Source organism: Dermacentor silvarum, chromosome 1 (genome assembly GCF_013339745.2).
Source record: "Dermacentor silvarum isolate Dsil-2018 chromosome 1, BIME_Dsil_1.4, whole genome shotgun sequence".
Taxonomy (NCBI): Eukaryota; Metazoa; Arthropoda; class Arachnida; order Ixodida; family Ixodidae; genus Dermacentor; species Dermacentor silvarum.
The window spans coordinates 432273857-432294064 of NC_051154.1; the positions used below are offsets into that span (position 1 = coordinate 432273857).

The 20208-nt window shown below is 47.2% G+C and overlaps 1 protein-coding gene across 1 annotated transcript in view; it reads right to left on the bottom strand.

Annotated features, from left to right (window-relative positions):
- LOC119448311 (phospholipid-transporting ATPase ABCA3-like) overlaps window positions 1-20208 on the bottom strand; it is a 150405-nt gene that overhangs the window by 93279 nt on the left and 36918 nt on the right. The window contains exons 8-10 of the mRNA XM_049664094.1: window positions 6137-6291; window positions 5418-5573; window positions 2604-2776 (exon numbers count right to left, since the gene is read on the bottom strand). Coding sequence (XP_049520051.1) covers window positions 2604-2776; window positions 5418-5573; window positions 6137-6291 — 484 coding nt within the window. The remainder of the gene's footprint in view (window positions 1-2603; window positions 2777-5417; window positions 5574-6136; window positions 6292-20208) is intronic.

Below are 20208 nucleotides of genomic sequence, written 5' to 3' on the forward strand. Positions count from 1 at the left end.
TTAGAAATTGTGGGTATTGGATAATCGACGGTCGCTTTTCTCGAATATTCTTATTCGATACGATAAAAAAAACTTCACTATTGGAACACCCCTCTAGATTTATACTGTGGCCATGTGTCAGGGAGCCCATTCGTTCCACCTCCCGACAAAATATGCACAGGCACCATGCAGACAAGTCAATAGCACAGTGCAGCGGTGGTGCAGTGCGTCGCCCTCATAGGGCAAGATAAAGTTTACTGTGCCGAAACGGTTCGCGAACGGGTTCAGTGCTACAAACCGGTTCGCGAGCCATTACAAAGTTTAATTTCTCGTAACCGGAACGAAATCGGAGCGTGTTGAACCCGAACCCAACCGGCCAACCAGTATTTTTTTCGGTTTGACAGCCTGCATTCCCATATATGGCTCCAGTATAGCTACGCCTTTAGCGCAATCAAGTGAGCGAGCTTTTAGCCGCATAAGCTGCCAATGACGCTCCAGTCTTTGCGTGAATGGGCAGCTTTCATGCACGTGTAAAGAAACATATGCAGAGATGGGAACTGGCTATCAAGGCAGGTCTGCGCACATGCGTGATTTACTTCTGGTTTCCTCCCGAGTCACCAATCAATCTGTCTAGAGCAGTGTAACCTCGAGATTCAATTAAAATGTACACTCTTTACAACCCACTGTTTACAACATTGCGTGGTGGATTAGTAGCTGTGTTAGCTAACTCATCAATAGTTTACGTTGAACACGTATTCCGTTTCTGCTCGTTCCTTGCTGTCAAAGAGCAGCGCTGGAAATTATTTTGTCAAAATTTCTGCAGCTTTCTCTGCTTTATCTGCAGCTTATATTTCTGCAGCTATCTCACCCACTGTTGACGGCCGAAGTGACCGGAGCCAAGCTCTTATGTAAAAATGCGTACCGCTACATGGTTTGTGTAGTACATGATTTAGAGGTATTTCGTCTGCGTTATGTAGTCTTCCTCCTCTGTGTTTGCTATAAAATTATAATATGATCTCACACCTACTGCACCATCAGTCTACAATTATATACTGCAAGGACACTCCAAAGACGGAGGCGACCATTTCCCACGATGTACACCAGTGGTGGCAGACAACCGGCATAAGTGTCAGGCAGTTTTTCGTCGTCTCCCTCAATTCCAACACACCAGACGGCGTAAGAAAATAACATCGGTTAGGCTTTATCAGGGACGCAGCTGCAGGGGGTACGTGAAACGTCTTGTGCGTCCTTCAGAGGTTGCATGAGCACTAGGGTAGAAATGCCGTAGCCAAATACATACGTTACTTTTTCACGCATTGGGCAGCTTATATGCCAAACTGAAGTTACAGCTAGGGGGGTCTTACTGTCTAACCTTGGAATCGTTAAAAATGAAATTATAGGGTTTTACGTGCCCCAACTACGTTCTGATTATGAGGCACGCCGTAGTGGGGGACTTAGGAAATTTGGACCACCTGGGGTACTTTAACGTGCACTTAAATCTAAGTACACGGGTGTTTTCTCATTTCGCCCCCATCGAAATGCGGCCGCAGTGGCCGGGATTCGATCCCGCGACCTCGTGCTCAGCAGCCCAACACCATAGCCGCTGAGCAACCACGGCGGGAATTGGAATCGTGCTTGCTCCCTATTCGTAGTGGCACACCGTGGCCATACGCGGCGGGCGTGATTTGGCAACCCTTTGTCGCGCTGCCAGAGTCTCTTTACGCCATTTCTGTACCCTGCGAGTCAAACACGAGGGTGCCATAGCCGAGCTAGCCTGAAATTTCAGCAAGAAATTGCACACTTGTAGGTTGTGTAACTCCTCAGTGCCACAGGTTTTAGTTTGGTGGATTATACCTACTATGGTTGAGTGAGCTCTCTCAAACGTGATCACTGCCGCTCGGATCGCCAAACGCATGCCGAGCTATGCATCTCTGAACGCCGAGCGAGAGGCTAAATGTAGCTACGATTTCGTGATGCATGGCCTGAGCAGCGCCATCAGGGCCGGTATTTTGTAGCGATGCCTTTCCGATGCTAATGATTTTTCGCGCTCGGTCAGTGGTCAGAGCGATGGCCCGCTCAGGTTATCAACGGGATCAGCCGGCCGTGCGCGGTGGATGATAAGACTCGTATCGAATAAAGCATAACGCATCGCTACAAAATACCGGCCCTGTGCACGCGAACCATGCATGATGGAGTAATGGCTTCTTTCCTCTACACAACAATACCAAAGTAAGGCACATTAAGTAAGGTGGTACCGTACGGTTGTAAAGCTAGAAGACATGTTACATGCTTTTGTTACTTGCGGTTTTAGAAAGCGACTTCCTCTGACCGATCTTAAAGACGACGTCAAAAAAAGGAAGGGAAGGCGGAGAGGAGATAGGGACGTGTATAGATGGAAGGCACATGTCCTGACACATCCGTAACAGCGGCTTTCAATCATAAGCAAGTGCGAACCCTCGTTAGACTTGGCGGCAATCTGAAGAACCAGAACTGGACAAAATTAGCTGCTTATACTGAAGTCAAGCAAAGCGAATGAGGGAGCGCCTGGGCTTTGAACAACGGCCTTGCATCGCGATGACCCAGTGCCGTCGCCTGAGCTTTTCTGACATTGGTGCTAGACGCACCGTATTCTTCCTTGAGCCATGATGAAGACTCGGTCCCCAAGCACGTCTGCTTCGTCCAGATCCTGCGTGGTGACCAGGATGGAGCAGTGTCGACGTATCTTGAGCAACAGCTCCCACATCTCGCGGCGACCATCAGGGTCCATGTTAGCCGTCGGCTCGTCCAGCACAACCAGCTGCATGCCGCAACCACCACATGTTAAAAAGCGTTCTTTGGTAGCATGCATTCAAGCAGCTTACAAAGCCCTCCAGTAGAACCCATTTTGTGGCCATGAAGTAGTCTCTTCACCTTTCTCGGTGAACTGTGTTCTTCTGAAACCATCGATAATGCCACACAGTACATAGACTTGATTGTCCAGCACGCTTGCCGCCACTTGTGGAGTCACAAGAAACGAGAAAAGAAGTGCACATGAACGTTTTGCTTATTTCGAGCGATGCAGTTTTCCATAAATGTACTTTGTAATATGACAGAAAGACCTGGATTTAGGTTGAGAGATATCGCGTGGCCCGACCTGCTACCGCCGCCCCTCATCTAGGGCGCTAATACGACGAATTCAGAAAAGGTTGCCGAAACACAGACGCAAGCTTTTTATGTCTATCAACTGCATGGTGGTGCGTCTGAAATTACCAATATATAGCACGACCTAACGTTCCGACAGTAAGGGCTCGTAGCCTTCATTTATTAGTATACTTTCTGCGCATGTGTCTTTGGGTACGTTGTAGCAGACAAATTAATTCTGTTTGGAGTTCCTGTTGCAGGAAGCTTCACAAAATTTCTCTAGTTTCTCCATTATTTCTCCTGTTATCCATTCTTCTCCATCCTTTACAATTACTATTGCTATATATTCTACAACCTGCCCTAATAATTTGCGGCACTTCTGAGCCCTTTCCGTTTAAACGTCTTAGCTCCATATTTTAAAATATTCCTAAATTCCACCTTGATGATGATGATGATTTAGTGGCATCCCCTTTTCATTGGCATTCTCTCCTTTTTGTGTGTGTGTGTGGTTGCACCATGTGCTCCCAAAGCCAACCGGCCTACCGATCTTTGGTTAACTTCCAACCCCGACAAGATATACGATTTTAAGCATAGAATGGCATTTCCAAACGTTAGCGCTGGTACCATTACTCCTTTCCATATTCAATGCACCACCTCATATTTTTTGTAGCCCCAAAGTGTTGTATGTTTCATTATTGCTCCCCATTCCATTTCCCCTTTATATTCAGATCATCTTGGTGGGTCCTTGAGTAAGTCTCCATTTCGTTAATGTATACGTCGAGGTATTTATATTGCTTGACTATGGGTATGCCTTGCTGTTCAATTGATACCACGTAATTATTCGTCTCTTCATTGCAGATCATAATTCCCGATTTCTTTGTAATCAGGCCTCAAGGCCTAGATTTGTTGTTGCGCTACCACAGATATTCGCAAGCCTCTGTAAACCTCTTCCATTGTCCACTAGTAGCCCTATGTCGTCCGCATACATCAGTCCCATTTGCCCATTACGTCCATTTGCCCAGCACCATTTGCCCATTATGAGAGTAAGATAAGTCAAGCCATAATTTACTGTTCTCCAGTCGTATTTCTATGCCCTTAACATAAAGCGTGAGCAATAGAGAAAGAGGCCATCCTTGCTTCAGTCCTTGGTAAATGTCCCACACTTCATTGCATTTCCGTCCTTCCCATAGGATTTGTACTCGGTTGTCTCTATGTACCTCCCTCTGCAGCTCCACAAAATTTTCATCTATATCTTGGTGCTTCAGAGTATCCCATAACAGTTCCCTGTCTACGTTGTCGTAGACTTCCTTAATATCTACAATTGTTATCTATAAAGGTCTATTCTGAGCTATTTAAACCTCTGTGCACTGAGTATATTATCCTCTAAGCGTCTGCCTGGCCTGAACCCATTCTGTAGTAGCCCCAGTACATGATTTTCTGCACCCACTTCGACAGTTCTAATTTTATGGCTTTCATTGCCATTTTATATATCACCGACGTTACTATGCGAGAGGCAAGAGTTACTGTATATGAACAATAACTCCACGCAGTGTATTCCAAGAATAGTTTCCGGTAGGCGCCCGTTTGTGAACACGGGGTCAATCTGTATTCGGGTAAAGGATTCCAACGATGGAAGGCCTAAAGATCGGTGTTCGGTTGCCGCCATGTGGACAAGCATAAGCAGGTGGTGCAGTACTGCACCGTTATCTTTACTGCGCTATACAGTTATACAAAGGAAAAAAACAAGACTGACACACATGTGCGCGTATGTGTGTCAGTATTTCTTTTTTTGCCATTTGTATAACAGAAAAGCGCCGTAAACAGAATGATATCATACCAACTAGTCCCAGTCGAAGCCTTATTGGACAGTACTTCGCCATTAATCATTTAGTTCTTGTAGCAAACGTACCGACTATTAAGGAGCTGACAGCCGCCCCGATTTGTTATTGTGGAACGCAGGATATGGCGATTGCGCGGGAACGTATTACAGGATGCTCAGTGAACACTGGGTCCTGATGCTGGAAACAACCTTGGCAGCTCCCTTACGGCTGATAAAAAACATCGCAAACATGCTAAAATGTGAGTAGTAACTACGCTCGACACGAAGAAACGCTACCACAGCTCCCATAGGTCTCACAGCTATCGTTTCCATTGCAGATTCGAGAATGAAACGTCATTGCTTGATTGTTTTCGTGGAAGCAGCAACTAACTATGCATCTCGACGGAAATAATATCTGGAAGTGTTTGACAAACATGTCATTTCTTCGAGCATACAAATACGATCCTTGAGCAGTGCAACAAATGCACTTCTTACATACCCTAGGCCCGGCCACGATGGCTAGTGCGGTGCAGAGGCGCCGCAGCTGCCCCAAAGAAAGGTCGCTGGGCTTTGTCGAGCGGAATGGCATCAGCCCCACGTCGTTTAGCAGGGTCACCACGATGAGGCGCACATTGGATCGCGGGGCACCTTTGAGCTGCGCCAAAAGAAGGGGGGGGGGGGGTGAAACTTCTGCCATTTTCAATTATTTGCATGGTTGTCGCTGACGGTTCCGGCTACTTCGGTTTGCGACACATGTGCTTGAGGTATGGCTCCCTAGCTTTTGACTGATTACTGGAGAAGTTGTGCCCCAATATAGCCCTTGAGTAAGCACGTGTTACACGAAGTCGGCCCTGTTCCTGTTTTTCGGGAGCTTATACTCATTTGCACAAATCAATATCAGACGATAATAAAATGCAAGGATCTCGGGAGGATTGGTGCATTTCGCATATTTTATCGCTTCCACGGCATTGTGCTGTGATACGATGACATCATGTAGGGAGCTGTTCACGCCATTTCAGACAGCGCCCCTAGGCAGGAAGCTTAAAACCAATCTTTTCAATTGCCCTTTTCTTTCTGGTCTAGTACGAGTCATTATGCAGGATAAAGGGCTTAATTAAGGTGTTCGCCAGATCCAGTGCAAGTCAGTTGTTCTTTTATGTGCATCTTTGAATGCCAATCAATCACGGTTACAAGTAAAGAGTAAAAACAAAAAATTACCACGGCGAAGAAGACAAGGTGCTCCTCAATCGTTAGGTCCTGGAAGAAGATATTATTCTGAGGACAGTAGCCGATGCTGTGGCGGGCTTCACGCGTGCAGAGGCTCATGTCGTAGCCTCCAAGAATCACTTGTCCAGAACTGCATCCCGTGAATCCTGCGCCGAGCATTGCGATTTTATATTCTAAGACAGCTAGCGTGCGCACATTGCCATGCTGATTTGGTATCAAACGCTGACGCACAATGCTAAGCTGTCGAACGTGGTGAACTCGCGAAGGCGAAATTGTACTGTTATCTGCACAACCATCGCTATGGCGAGGTTTTCGCCAGGCTCAATGAAGATGTGAAAACTTCCGGAATACAGCACCAGTTAACGAGGGCAAAAGAACACCGATATCATAATTTTATATGACTTTCCTGATTTCATAGATCATTGTCTGTCGAGAAATAACGGTATGAGCCCTTACTGCGAATAGCGCTCTAGAAAGTGATCGCACCATTGTCAAGATTCACCAGTTACAAATAGTGCCAAGTCTACAATGGTTTAGACCAGCAGGTGACTCTGCAGGTGTCGTATAGTGGTAGCATCGCAATCCACCAATGTCGGGTCCATTCAGTACAGCGTAGTTTCTGGAGGCCCGTAACATAGTGACCGTTCTAAAAAAAAAGCTCAATTCACATTTGACGAACGAGAAGTTGCACCCTCCAGGAGGTATAAAAAAGAAAAACTCAGTCTCATTCCACTCAGTGAAAGTGGGTGACCAGCAGAGCTGTAGATATGGTATATATATTCTTCCTCGGTCCGCACAATACGCGGCTTACCCATTGCACGGCCGGAACGCAACTGAGATAACGTGTTTATGAAGTGCGTGACGTCTCCAGCCAAAGAGACACACCCATTGGCTATTAAACGCAGCTGAGGCACACCGGTGATATGGTTTTGCTTTGTATCGAGGCTACGGTGTTTTTGGTCTGCGCGCTCGGTCTACGCACGCAGCGATCCGCTGGAAACTAGCGTATAACTCCGCTGTAAAAAGGGCAAACATGGTGTCGACGTTAAGCAAGACAAGGGAGACCTGATGGTTGTTCAACTGATTCGATGATTAAATGTTGATTATATGTATGTATTCTTTTTTTCATGTTTATTCCTATTTAGTACCTTAATCCTATCCTATTTCAAGCGCAATTAGGTCGACCCCCATCGAGTCTCCGCCTCCCTGCAAAGTAGGAGACGCCCGTTGTATTCTTCAGAAGTCTCGGCAGGCGCGCGTCTGTGTTGTTGCGCGCCAGGACCTCGAAGCGCCGTTCGACGTCCTGCCGCTGCTGGCGGGCACGGCACGAATCACGCATTTGGGCGAGAATGGTCTAGCAACTTCGGCCGTCTTCTTGGTGTGGCTGGCGCGTGCTTTGGCGAACACAGCTTCACGTGCGTCTGCACTCTCATTGGACCGTCGAGCGGAAGCGGAGTTGGCGCGTTTGTGTTTCCTTTAGTAGGACATTCTTGATGGCAAATAGGTTCATACTTTAAAGACGGTTAAAACTGCGCTAACGAACCAACTAGCCGGCAAGAACGTCCTACTAAAGTATATTTCTTCTCCTCTGGGTTCTATTTTGTGCTCGGAACCAAACCCAGATGCAGAAATGCAGAAATTTCATCCGTGAACGTCATCGCAGTGGCCACCTGCCAATCCCGTATTCTTGCGTATTGCCTGAAGCGCAGGATAGTCCCTCCACAAGTTCAAGCACTGTTCAGCCACCTGGTTCCTTCCTGGAGCCATATCCGAAAAATATCCAAGGTATTGTAGTCCGAGTGCTGAAGAAACGTCAGATTATGATCCGACTGGCTTGAGGTGCTACTTCAGAACAATCTAGACGCCTTCGTTGTGGCTGCTACTCGCTGAATACAAGATGCTAGCCGCCAACGCTGCAGAGTTCCTATGGCAACGTGCGAGATGGTCTCTCCTCAAAAAGAGGAAAAAAGCCCGCCTGTCAGCACCGTCAACATTCTATAAAACGCTGATCTGCCTGAAGACGTCCAGAAGATACTCCACAAAGGGCCTAAGTTTTCCTTTGAGCCAGCACCCAAGCTCTCAGAGCTTCTCGTCATGGTGCGACGAGTGGGCCAGCACATTGCTGAAAAGCAGCGGGAGCGCGTCGTCGGGGACGGAGTGAACGGTCTGCAACGCACCGTAAGTGGTCTGACAGTAAAAAAATATCCCTTAAGGAAAGTGGTTAACTACCTTAAGAAAAATTATCGCGCCATGGTACAAGCAGATAAAGATGGCTTTGTTATTTTGACTGTCACCGCCTTTGGCAGAAAGGCCACCGAAGCTGTAAGAAAGAATTTGCAGCATACTGACTTCCTTCCAAAGAAACAAACGTCTTGTAGTCAAGTTACTGAAGCGCATGCACCTTGAGGTCTTAAAAAATGTAGTCGAGAAAAAACTGACAGGTCATCTTGAAATCTTCTCCACTGGTAAAACTCATAAACCGGACTGCCCCCTGTGAGCCATCCTTTCAGAGAAAGAAACCTGGCAACGGACAATTGGGAACTACCTACAGTCAAACCTGCAGAAGTTACTTGGCAAGGACCCGTTTCTAGAACGCGGCGCAAGCACTTGGATGATGGCCTTCCGACGGTCACCACAGGGTTTTCCATCGGCATAGGTCTCTTCTACTCGATACCGCATGATGGCTTGTTTTCCGAAATAAGGCATCAAATACAAGAAAATGGTGAAGTCGGCTTTCAGAATATGGCAAGGGTGAGCACAGAGCATTTCCTTGAATTGTTAAGCTTCTATCTGAGCTCCACTGCCATCGAATTTAAAGAAAAATATTATGGTCAAAAGGATGGGGTTTGTATAGGTTCTTCTGTTGCACGTGTTCTATGCAACATATTTTATCAGTGTTTGATCAGCGGGTTCAACAACGAATTTCTGGTCAACAAATGTCGCGCATTTCCCGTTATGTAGACGATTACCTAGTCATATTTCATCTGTCTGCAAAGGATAACCTTGATGATGCCACCAGTTCCATTCTAGAAATGTTTGAAACCGCCTCCGGTGGCCTCGCCTTCACCCATGAGTTGGCAAGTGACAACTGCCTACAGTTCTTCTACCTAAAACTTCATTTCGCCGCCAAACACATCTGTTGGTATCACAATCCGAGGACAAAAAGACCCCGCTGCTGTTCGAAAGCGCGCATTCCCAGCTTGTTAAGCGCGCTATCAAAAGCCCTAGCCTGTAAGTCCGCCCTGGAAAAATCCTGTGAGCATAAAATAGAAACTAGCTTTAATCACTAAGTGCAGCGCTTCCTTTCGGCTGGATACCCTTCGAATTTATGCACTGGTGCGTGTGAAAGTCTCTTGCATAAACTAAAAGGTTGCAAAAAAAATGGAGACTATCAAGAAAAATAAACTTCAGGTTATGCCCTACATTCACCAAGTTAATCATAACATAAAAAAGTGGCGAATTGTTACGGGGTCAAGGTAATCTTCTCGGCTCCATGTAAACTAAGCAGAGTGTTCCCTTTGGTGACACAAGAAAATAACAGTAGGTCTCAGTGGACAACGAAGCACGATAAGCAGTTCACTGAGTGCAGGTGTGGGGTTCATCTAATTCCCCTCACCTGTGGCAGGTTTCACATCGGACCAACGGGTAGGTGTTTAAATGAAAGGGCACTGAACGTAAATTGAATGTAAAGAATAATGCAGGAGGCACCTTAGCCCAACATTGTAAAGGTTGCAAAGGTAAAGGTGAGGGTCTGCAAAAGACCCCTTGTAAATCGATCTTGGAAAACACAACTTTTCTGTTCAGATCGAGAGACCAGACCAAAAGGGAGATTTTCGAAGTATTTCATATCATTAATCTAGCGACAGGCGTCTCAGAACGCCGTCTGTTTCGCTTTTACCGGAAGAAGTTGCTTTTCTGGAAAGCACTTGTTGGTACCTTCACACGCGGTTTGTTTGGTTTTCCAGGATTATAATCGCTCGCTTGTTAAGCTGAGTTTCATCTTTTACCATGTTTTTAATCTCGCCTCAAGCCACTTTCACAAGTTCTCACGTTCTTTTTAATAGTCTCACCTTCGCATTTAATACGGTTCCTTGTTTTCATTCTGACATCTTCGTAGGCTTTCGTTCCCTTTTTCGTCCCTGCCGCCTTCACTTGTGTTGACCTTTGTTTTACCCATGTTTTATATGTACCCTCGCGCCTTTTCATTCCCTCACGTATCGCCTACACTTCGGTTACTGTTAGGAGACAAATTCCGTCTTCGTTTCTTTGTCCTGATAATTTTTGTAGCAAAGATAGGTGTAAATTGTGGTTTATTCGGTGCAAGCGGTGTTACACAGTTGGTCTGCAGAATTCTCTCTTATGTTATCTGCACATGTGTGAGTGACGATGTGGTCAAATGCCTGGGTTCTTGCTTGAAATAGCCTATGGTTTGATTACCAAGAATAAACAGTTGGGAGTCTGCGCTCGTGATGTACTGTATGTGCCTTCCGCTTGTCCTCGTTTTTTCGCACAGTTTTAACCTTCCTTGTGTTTCCTCTCTTCAGCATCGACAGCTGTCTCTCGACGCGGCGGCATGTTGCCGTTAAGAACCGCTCCACACTCCGAGGTACCGCGCCGATAGGGCTGTGTCAAGGCTGGCGCGCCGCTTTCGCGTCCACTCAAGGATTATACAGCGCGCATGCACACACAGACGCGCTTCTCTCACCCAGCTTTTCTCCGTCCCGAACAACATGCCTCGATACCATACCCCCCCCCCCCCCTTTGAAACGGGGTGGAGCCAAATATCCACCTAGCCTGCTTGATTTGTTCAAGTTTTACTACATCTATCGCAATCGTGCCTTTTCTCGTTCAGATCTCGATCTTTCATATTTAAAACTCCTCTCACTGTGTCGTGACGTTACCTACTCTTGCAATGAATCCGGTTCTCTGAGCCACTTTCCTGCTTTTTATTCCGCCAGTACTCTAAACATTTCTTACTTATCTCGACTGCTGACGAGTTAGTCCTTCCGTCTTTAAATCCTAACGTTTCCAACGGAACTCGGGCACTCCGCGCCATCTAGAGAAGGGTGCGGCAGTTAAGTTAGATAGCACTTGGCGGCGGCTCGGCAGAGGATGACAGCGACACAGAGACTCATCTAACCCTCTAAATACACTCGGCTAATTACACAGGTTTTTTATATCTTCAATTGCTGGCATTTGCTATGTCTTCTCCGCATGATGAGGTATCATTTAATACAATTTTCATGCTCATACTACACCTACAAGTCATTCAACCGACCACTTTTTTTTCTAGAAGGGGTTACAAGATACCCATATCCAAGATACGCCAAGTCATTCTGAAGTCGACTAAGATGATTTTGTCTTCAATATGTTCGTTCGCAGATATAAGCGATAGTGAAAACCATCGGATCGAAAGTGATTGTGAAACAACGTCGTGTGGGTCGGAGGGGAAGGAATAGTTAGCGAAGTAGATGCACAGCGGACAGGCTTAGCTTTGGCACTACTCGGCTGGTTGCGTGTGTTGCGTGTTCTTTTTGTCTTTGAAAGAGGGATAAGAGGAGTGAACGCTATGCGTGTCGCTAATTGCACATTGGTATGAATATCTGGCAACGGTGCTTTGACACATTTTAAGTATGAAGCGGCTTGGTACTACAACATAGTAACTGGCCAGGCTCTGCATGGGACGCACCTTACACTATACGATAAGTAGTACGTTTATTCCTTTCGGAAGAATGATCCAAAGCAATCGTGCTTTTTTTCTTGTTGTTTTGCGTTATATGCAAGCAGCTGGTAGGTGTAACTTTAATGTACGAAGTAGATCACGCGGCTGCTGTGTCGGGCTTCGGCCAAAACCACCTAGACCAAGACCTCCGCACGCTAGCGCGACGTCATGTGGATGAGATGGGTCTGGAAGTTTGCTTCACCGCGCATAGCAAAGAAACGAGCGAACTTTCGGGCTCTCATATGAGCTTTCGATGGTCGTGAGGATGGTTACACGCTTCTTATTTACGATGCTGATTTGTTGGGAACCAGTAGCTTCCAGTGAACAGACGCGAAGGAAATGTGGTGTTTGTGAAAACCGATTACATCAAAAGGCATAAAAGTCCTAAAAAAGCTGCTTAATGCATTCCACATCTTAGAATATTTAGTTATTATTTCATCAACGCCAATATTTATCAGTACGTTAGCTACAGTAGAGCCACGGTAAAAATAACATCCTGGAAACAACTGCACTGGGTGCTTCGGAGTACGCTCTACAACTTTAATGTAGGACTGATGCCCTACAACGAATATTTTAAGTTTTAAATAGTAAAACTTGACTAAATGATCAATGGAGCTCCAAAAGATAGTCTGAGTAACTCAAGACAACTGCAAATGAATTACTGTTGATCTCATTCATATGAAGTCAAAAACCATACTTGTGAAGCTTGTGTCTGTTTAAGTGAAACGCGGTTTAGCCAGCACTTGTTCGCTTACAGAAATTCTTGCAGAGTTCGTATTCTTAAAAAGAGCAAAAATCCATGCTTATGGCAGCTGCTTTCTTAATACAACGGAAAGCTTACCAGTCAAAGTGTCCAATCTTATAGTGGTAACGCGGAAAACGCCGTGACACATTTTTCAAGAAACTTTTTGTGATCTGTAGTCTCGATCGTGTTCATGAAGTCGTACGCTGGAAGCATGCTAGAAACAAGGACAGGTGAGAGCGATAACGATTATATGCCGGCAATGGCGGGAAGCAAACAAGTGTGGCCCTAGCTGTAAGGAAGTAATATTTGGTTTATCAAGCCGATGTTCATGCAGTTCACGTTTTCTGAAGTGCTGCAGTATTTCTACAATAATAGCTACGTGCTTTCGTGGTTTCCTGTCCACTGCTTTGGGCCTATATTATATATATATATATATATATATATATATATATATATAATCGTGCTATCACGCAGCACGATTTAAACAAAGAGGAACGGCGTTACGGGAAGCAAACCTAGTGCGCATTGTTTCCAATACAGTGGAGTAACCACCAGTAATTTTCTGGTTCCTGAGATTTGATTAGGTAATTGTAATTAATTATATAACTCGAGATATACTGTTCTACTTGTCAAAGTGTCAATGAGAAGATTGTAGAGCAACATGACAAACTCCTGATATACCTTTCTGTTGCTCAATACGTGCTACATAATTATGTTTTTCTGAGTGTGTAAGGAGCCCGCGAATACACGCAGAATTGCCGCGCGACTGGTCGCTCGAGGCACTTTGCGTGTATTCGCGGGCATTCAAGGCACATTTCACCGATGTGTTTGGCCGCCCCGCTGTCCGCAAACTACCCGCTTAGCAGCGCCTACGCCAGCGATCACAGCAACTTTTCCCAGCGATATTGAGGATGTATTGGATATCTGCAGCCGTGTTAATCCAACGATGGCGGAGGACGAGAAGAAAGATATTCTGAAGGGTATTGACGACGACGCGTTTCAAATGCTGCTGGCCAAGAGTCCAACCAGCGTCACCGTTCTCTTGAGCCTGTGTCAAGAGTTTCGACGAATTGCGCCGCCAACGTACCATCGCCCGCCAAAACGTCCCACAAGCTCACTCAGTCTCGGCCATTGCAGTTGCCGCTGGCCATACCGATCCTTCTGCTCTCGTCCTTCAGCTGAAGGATTTCTTTCGCGAGGAAGTGGTCTGACAGCTGTCGCTGCTTCCTCACAGCCAGGAGCCTGCCCCACCCAACACTTACTCCAGCCGTGCAACAAGCCATCCGTGCCCAAATATCTGACGCACTTGCCCCCGTTCACCCGCCAGCTCCTGTGACGGCATCACCCTCCTATATTGACTGTATACCCGCCGCTATTCACATCTCCGACGGCACCACTCTCTTATGCCGACTTCCCGTCGCGGGTCACGCCTCCATGGCTCAACTATGCTGCCGCTACCGCAATGCCACCCCCACCGTCATATTATTGCGATAGCAATTATATGGACACTCCAAAGCAGATTTCTGCCGTCGGCGTCACAGTCGTCGTCGCCGTCACCGTGAGGTTCCGTATGATGTCAACGGCGATGAAATCGTCGCCTCGCTCCGGACGCTGTATGTGCAAGTGAAAGGGGGCGAGGGACGCGCGCTTTCACAGGAAGCGAACGCACGTCGGCGGGCAAACGCGCCTTCTGCGCCGTGCTCCCTGAAGGGCTGCAGAATTAAGCGTCTCTTTCTTCCTTTCCACGTATAGAGAGCAAACGCCCATTTTTCCTTCGCACGAAAGGCTGTGGGGGGACGGGAGGGGAGGCAACGTTTAGGTGCGGCACCAAATACGTATTTATATAAAAACGCCGCGTGCGTTCGGTGCGAACGCGGGCAAAACGCCGACGGCATTCGACAACAGTTCTGCGCGTTGCTGGTGCTGCTGCATGTCCAAGTTTATGCAGCTGATAAAACTATTATCCTTAGTCAGTATAGCTCTCTACTAATTTGCTATCGCAATTGGTGCTTCGCCTTTCGGGTGAAACAGCGACAAATTTTTCCGTCTCACCACCAACGCACCGGGTTCTTCCCGCTCCCGTTCCACGGCAGTCACCCCAGCTTCTTCGTCGAGCCCACACGTGGCGCACCCCAGACAACCAGCCTATTTGCTTCTCCTGTGGCATTGCTGGTCACGTTGTGTGCTTTTGTCGTCGTAACATGTCCTCGAACGGTGACGCCTTCGACCAGTTTCCCTACGCGCCACAACATGCCGCCGAGATACGTTGCCGAGATGCCGCTGACTGGCCGCTGAGACCCTTCGATCGCGACCGCTGCTCAGACAGTCGCCGTTCTAGTTCTCCACGTCGACAGTCGCTGTCACCTATGCGTCGTCGGCCACCTACTGCTGAGGGAAACTGACTAGCGCAGTTCCGGAACTACAAGAACTGCAAGCTCATCGAACTTTCTAAGGCCTCAATTTTCACCGCAGACGTCATTGACGTCCATGTGCTTATCCGCCCATGCGCTTATCGATACCGGGGCCGCTGTTTCCGTCACTCATGAAAATGTTTGTCGCAAGCTGAAAGAAGTCATGACCTCTCCATCTGGCATGGCACTCTGCACTGCTAGCGCGCAACGTATTCATCCTACAGCTATAATATATATATTATAGCGAAGAAGACACGCGTGTTCTTCATGCGCATCGGGAACGCCTAGCTCGAGAATAGAGCTCTTGCACTCGGTGCCTGGCGCTCGATCAACTGACCTGCCTGCGTATCGTTCTGGCTTGTTAATTGAACCAGGTTACATATTTGGTGGAGGTTGCTAGGCTTTCCCTAGCCCTGGAACTCCGCAGTCGGAAGTTACTGCCCATTGTGCCTGACGAAGTAAACCAAGCTCCACCGCCGACCTCCCCCTCCGTTTTATGTTCCCGCTCGCTGCGTCATCCGGACCCAGCAATCTTCAGCGGCTCCGCCCAAAACGACGTCAGTGACTGGCGCTCATCCTACGAACGCGTGAGTGCCCACAACAAATGGGACTATGCTCATAAGTTGAACAACGCGCTCTTCAACCTCACAGGCGTCTCCAACCGTCCAACGTGTGGTTGCGCAACCACGAATCTAACCACGAATCTAAGTATCTGAGCCTATTCCGTCCCGGCGTGCACCACCGCCGGTGCCTGCACCCACAACGTACGCCGAAGTTGTAGCGAGGACCCTACCGCCGACGTTCTCACCACCACTGCCCGCTGTACCATCACGTCCACTTCCTCTCGCTTTTCCCACCAGGTTACCAGCCAACACTGGACCATGGCGCACGCCCGACAATCGCCCAATATGCTTCTATTACGGCATCCCTGGTCATGTGGTACGGTTCTGGCCACGTCGCTTATGGCTTCCCTGAGCTGACCAACATGCACCCTCCTACGCCCCTTCAGTTCCTTTCATCTCGTCGCCTCCTGAATCACATCCGACTTCTCCACGCTCCGCCAGTCCATCTGCCCATGATCGCTGCTCGTCATCTCCACGACGCCGTTCGCTTTCTGCAATGCGTCGTCGTCCCACTCCTACCGAACAGGAAAACTAGTCGCCGCAGTTCCCGAGGCATGAACTGCGTCTGTGTCGAACCGCACACGGCCTCGCTCTTCTCCGCCGAACGTTATCGAAGTATCTGTAGATGAAATTGTCGCACTTGCACTGATCGACACAGGAGCCATCGTGTCTGTAATTACCGAAGAAGCTAGTCGGTCACTCAGAAAGGTATTGACAAGTAATGACAGGCCACGACAGGTTTTCCCCATTCTCCCTCGTATATCGCCGTGAACCTTCCTGTACACTCGACACGATTCTCCCTTGCCGACCTGACTAATCCGAGTGCACGCCGCTGTCGGAAGCTTCCACATGCGCCAAGGAAAGCCGCTAGTTCGCCCGCTCTTTCACGACTGAAGACCAATGGTGAAAGACTGAAGTAACAAGGTGAAACCTTGTTACTTCAGATGCTGTATGTGCGATTACTGTACGTCAGTCGGCTGTTATTAAGTACAGCAGACTTATTGCTTAAACTTGCAGTTCATATATTCTTACACGCTTGCCCTTTATTCTATGCCTATTACGAAGAAAAGAAAGTCCTCGCTAACGAACGGCACACGCGTCGCACAATGCATGGCGGCGCATGTGCTGTGGTACGCGCGCGAGTTTGCGAGTAAGTACCCAGAGTTGTATGGTCTAATGCCATCGACTAGTCGTGCCGTAAATGGGTGGACGCACTACAATATTAGCACATGCGTGGCTACGGCAACACGCTGAACAGCGTATCACGTGTAAAAGCGTCATTTCGCTTTCGAGGACTTGGCTTTGCTAAAAGGCACTTTTGACTGCTTAATGACCAAAGCAATTGGACAGGAAACTGCGAAAACAGGTAGCTATTATTGTAGAAATAGTTTAACAATTAGGAAAACATTATTCGCAGGAACATCGGCTTGATAAACAATATAATGCTTTCTCACAGCTACGGTAGCACTTATCTGCCTCCCACCAATGCCATTGTATAATCGCTATCACGCTCACCTATCACTTGTTTTCAGCATGCTTCTCGTGAAGACTACATCCGCCCTGCCGATCAAAAAATTCATGGAAAAAAATGTTTCATGGCGTTTTCCGCGTTACCACTTCATGATAAGACATTCTGACTGGTGAGATTTCCATTGCGCTAAAAAAATGGGTACCAGGACTATCAGTTCTCAGTCCATTTAACGTATATTTCGCTCGTCCTAGACATATAATAAACCGCAAATCCCTATACAATATACAGACTGCTATATTGAACACTAATTATGCTGTACATAATAGCAGCCGATTTACCCATAGCGATCTGAGTGCATTCATCTATACTAGCAGGGTTTCTCCGCAAATTGGCGCGGCATACCGGTTCTCCCGGCATTCTGTATCGGTTTAAAATTGTAATTCCTACTAAATCGCGAACATCATGCGAGATTCTATCCCCACTAATTATGCTGTTGCCTTTTCCACCAACATCTCATCATACGTTCTTGGCGGTTGTTCGTTCCTTTAACTACATGTATTTCAGTACCTTACGCATATTCAAATGTCATCTATCATTTTTCTGCGTTGGGAAGGCATGCGCAATGGATGGATTCTGGGGTTTTACGTGCTAACACCACAATTTGATTATGAGGCACACTGCAGTGGGGGACTCCGAATTATTTTTGACCACCAGGGATCTTTAATGTGCCCCCAATGCACGGGACACGGGCGTTTTCCCATTTCGCTCCCATCAAAATGCGGCCGCCACGGCCGGGATTTGATCCCGCGACCACGTGCTTAGCAGCGCAACACCATATCCGCTGAGCCAACGCAGCGGGTGGCACGCGCTTTGTGCAGTTGAAAAACAGAACATATTTAGGCTGGTGCTGGTGAAACGTCGCAGTTTCGCTAGAAAGTCGAATTATCAATTGCGATAGGAAATTAGTGGATAGCTATACGAAGTAAGTATAGTAGTTTTATCGGCCGTAAAAACTTGTAAACATAGGCATACTAACTAAATCAACAAGCATAGTGTCTCGCGCGCACAAGCAAACACAAACAGATCTCACCGCGGAAACTCGCTGTCAAAATGCTGGGGTGAGGAAGTGCGGCTGCGAGCGAATTGGTCGTCGTGCTGCGTCTCGCATCAGCGCAAACTAAGCCGCGAAAACACCGCGCACGGTGGACTTTGTAGCCGACGAGGATGGGTTTCAAGATACAACTGGCCCGCGCGGGCGCGCCGCTGACGGGGCTGCTCTGAGTGGAACGCCCCCCCCCCCCCTCCCCCATCCGCCTCATCCCTATCCTGCCTCGGAGCGTTGGGCGCGGCGGAAGACGGGCGCGCTTCCTTCCCGCTTCCCTCCCTTGCATGCGCGACATTGAGCCGCGATCGCCAGCGCAGCCTCGCACGCTTTCACTCACACATACAGCATACGGCGCGCGGCGATGATTTTATCGCCGTTCGATTCTATGCAGACCCTCACGGCGACGGCGACGGCAGAAATGCGCCTGGAGTGCCGGTATAATTGCTAACGTAAGCAATCGTTGGCTCCGGGCTATCTCCGTGGACGTCACACGTGACAGCAATATCCAGAGTACAATATAGAAAAACAACAGTGGGGGGTGGGGGGGGGGGGGTGGGGGGGGGGGGTTCCACGCCGATATAAGCACTCGACCTGTATACGCAGTTATGACTCGTGAGACCACCTAATAATGCAGCCTTTTTGGTCCTCATCAGGTATTTATTCATTTATTTATTTATTTATTTATTTATTTATTTATTTATTTATTTATTTATTTACAAGTACCTTACAGGCCTCACAGAGGCATTGTGTAAGGGGGGGGGGGGGGCGATACAAAGTACGAACAAAGTAAGAACAAATTGGGTTAACATCAAAGCCAGTAAGAACAAGCAGAACAAAATGAACAACAACAGCAAAAAAAAAGTCCACGTAAAAAACTTGTCATATGTATGTCACATGAATAGGCAAGTTTGAAACAAAAGAAATTCAACAGCGTGTTGGACAGATCGATTGAAGCGTAGTGAAACAGACTACGCAATTTACCGGTACTAGTTGGGATAACAAACAGAACCTAATGCAAGAGCATCACTTTGGGAAAAAAAAAAAGGGGGGGGGGGGATGCATGAAACATAGGAGCAAATGGACCAGCTAAGCATTATCAGTAAAATGGTTGATGAGAAGCTCGCGAAATTTATCGTGATTACGCTGAAGGGCGATACTGTTTGGAAGATCATTCCACAGTCGTATGGCACGTGGGAGGGAGTGACGAGTAGTTAAAAGCATTAGTGGTGCCGTAGACACGGGCTTAGCTGTGGTCATTGTGTAATCGGTGCGATGAGTGAGAGGAACGTTGTAATTGTGCTAGCGGTGATCGATTGCCAGTGACATATTTATGAAAGAGAGACAAAAGTGCAATGTCACGACGTAATGCTAATGGATGGAGTGAAAGTTCGAGCTTTAGCTGGGTTACACTGGACAAGTTGTCATAATTCCGCGTGATAAAACGACAAGCCCTGTTCTGAATAGCTTCTAACTTCTGTGTTAAATATTTTTGGTGAGGTGACCAAATGGATGATGCGTACTCTAACTGGGGTCGGACAAATGTTTGGTAGGCCTGTTTACGTACGTGAGGAGTACTGGATTGTAGGTTGCGACGAAGATACCCCAATGATCTAGAAGCATTAGCAGAAATAGTCGTTATATGGTCGATCCAGGAAAGATTTTGTGTGAGGTGAACGCCTAGATATTTATACCATGTGGTTCTAGCCAATGTGTTGTTATTGATGTTTTAGTAGTAATGAAAGAGCGAACGAACTGATTTACGGGTAAATGAGATAATTTTACATTTTGAAATGTTAAGAGTCATTAGCCATGTTTTACACCAGTTGTTAATGCGATCCAGGTCACTTTGGAGGGATTGGTGATCATCAGCACTTTTTATGGAACGGTAAACAATGCAGTCGTCAGCAAATATACGTATACAGGATGATATGTTATTTGGCAGGTCATTAATGTAGATTAGGAATAGTAAAGGACCAAGGACGCTCC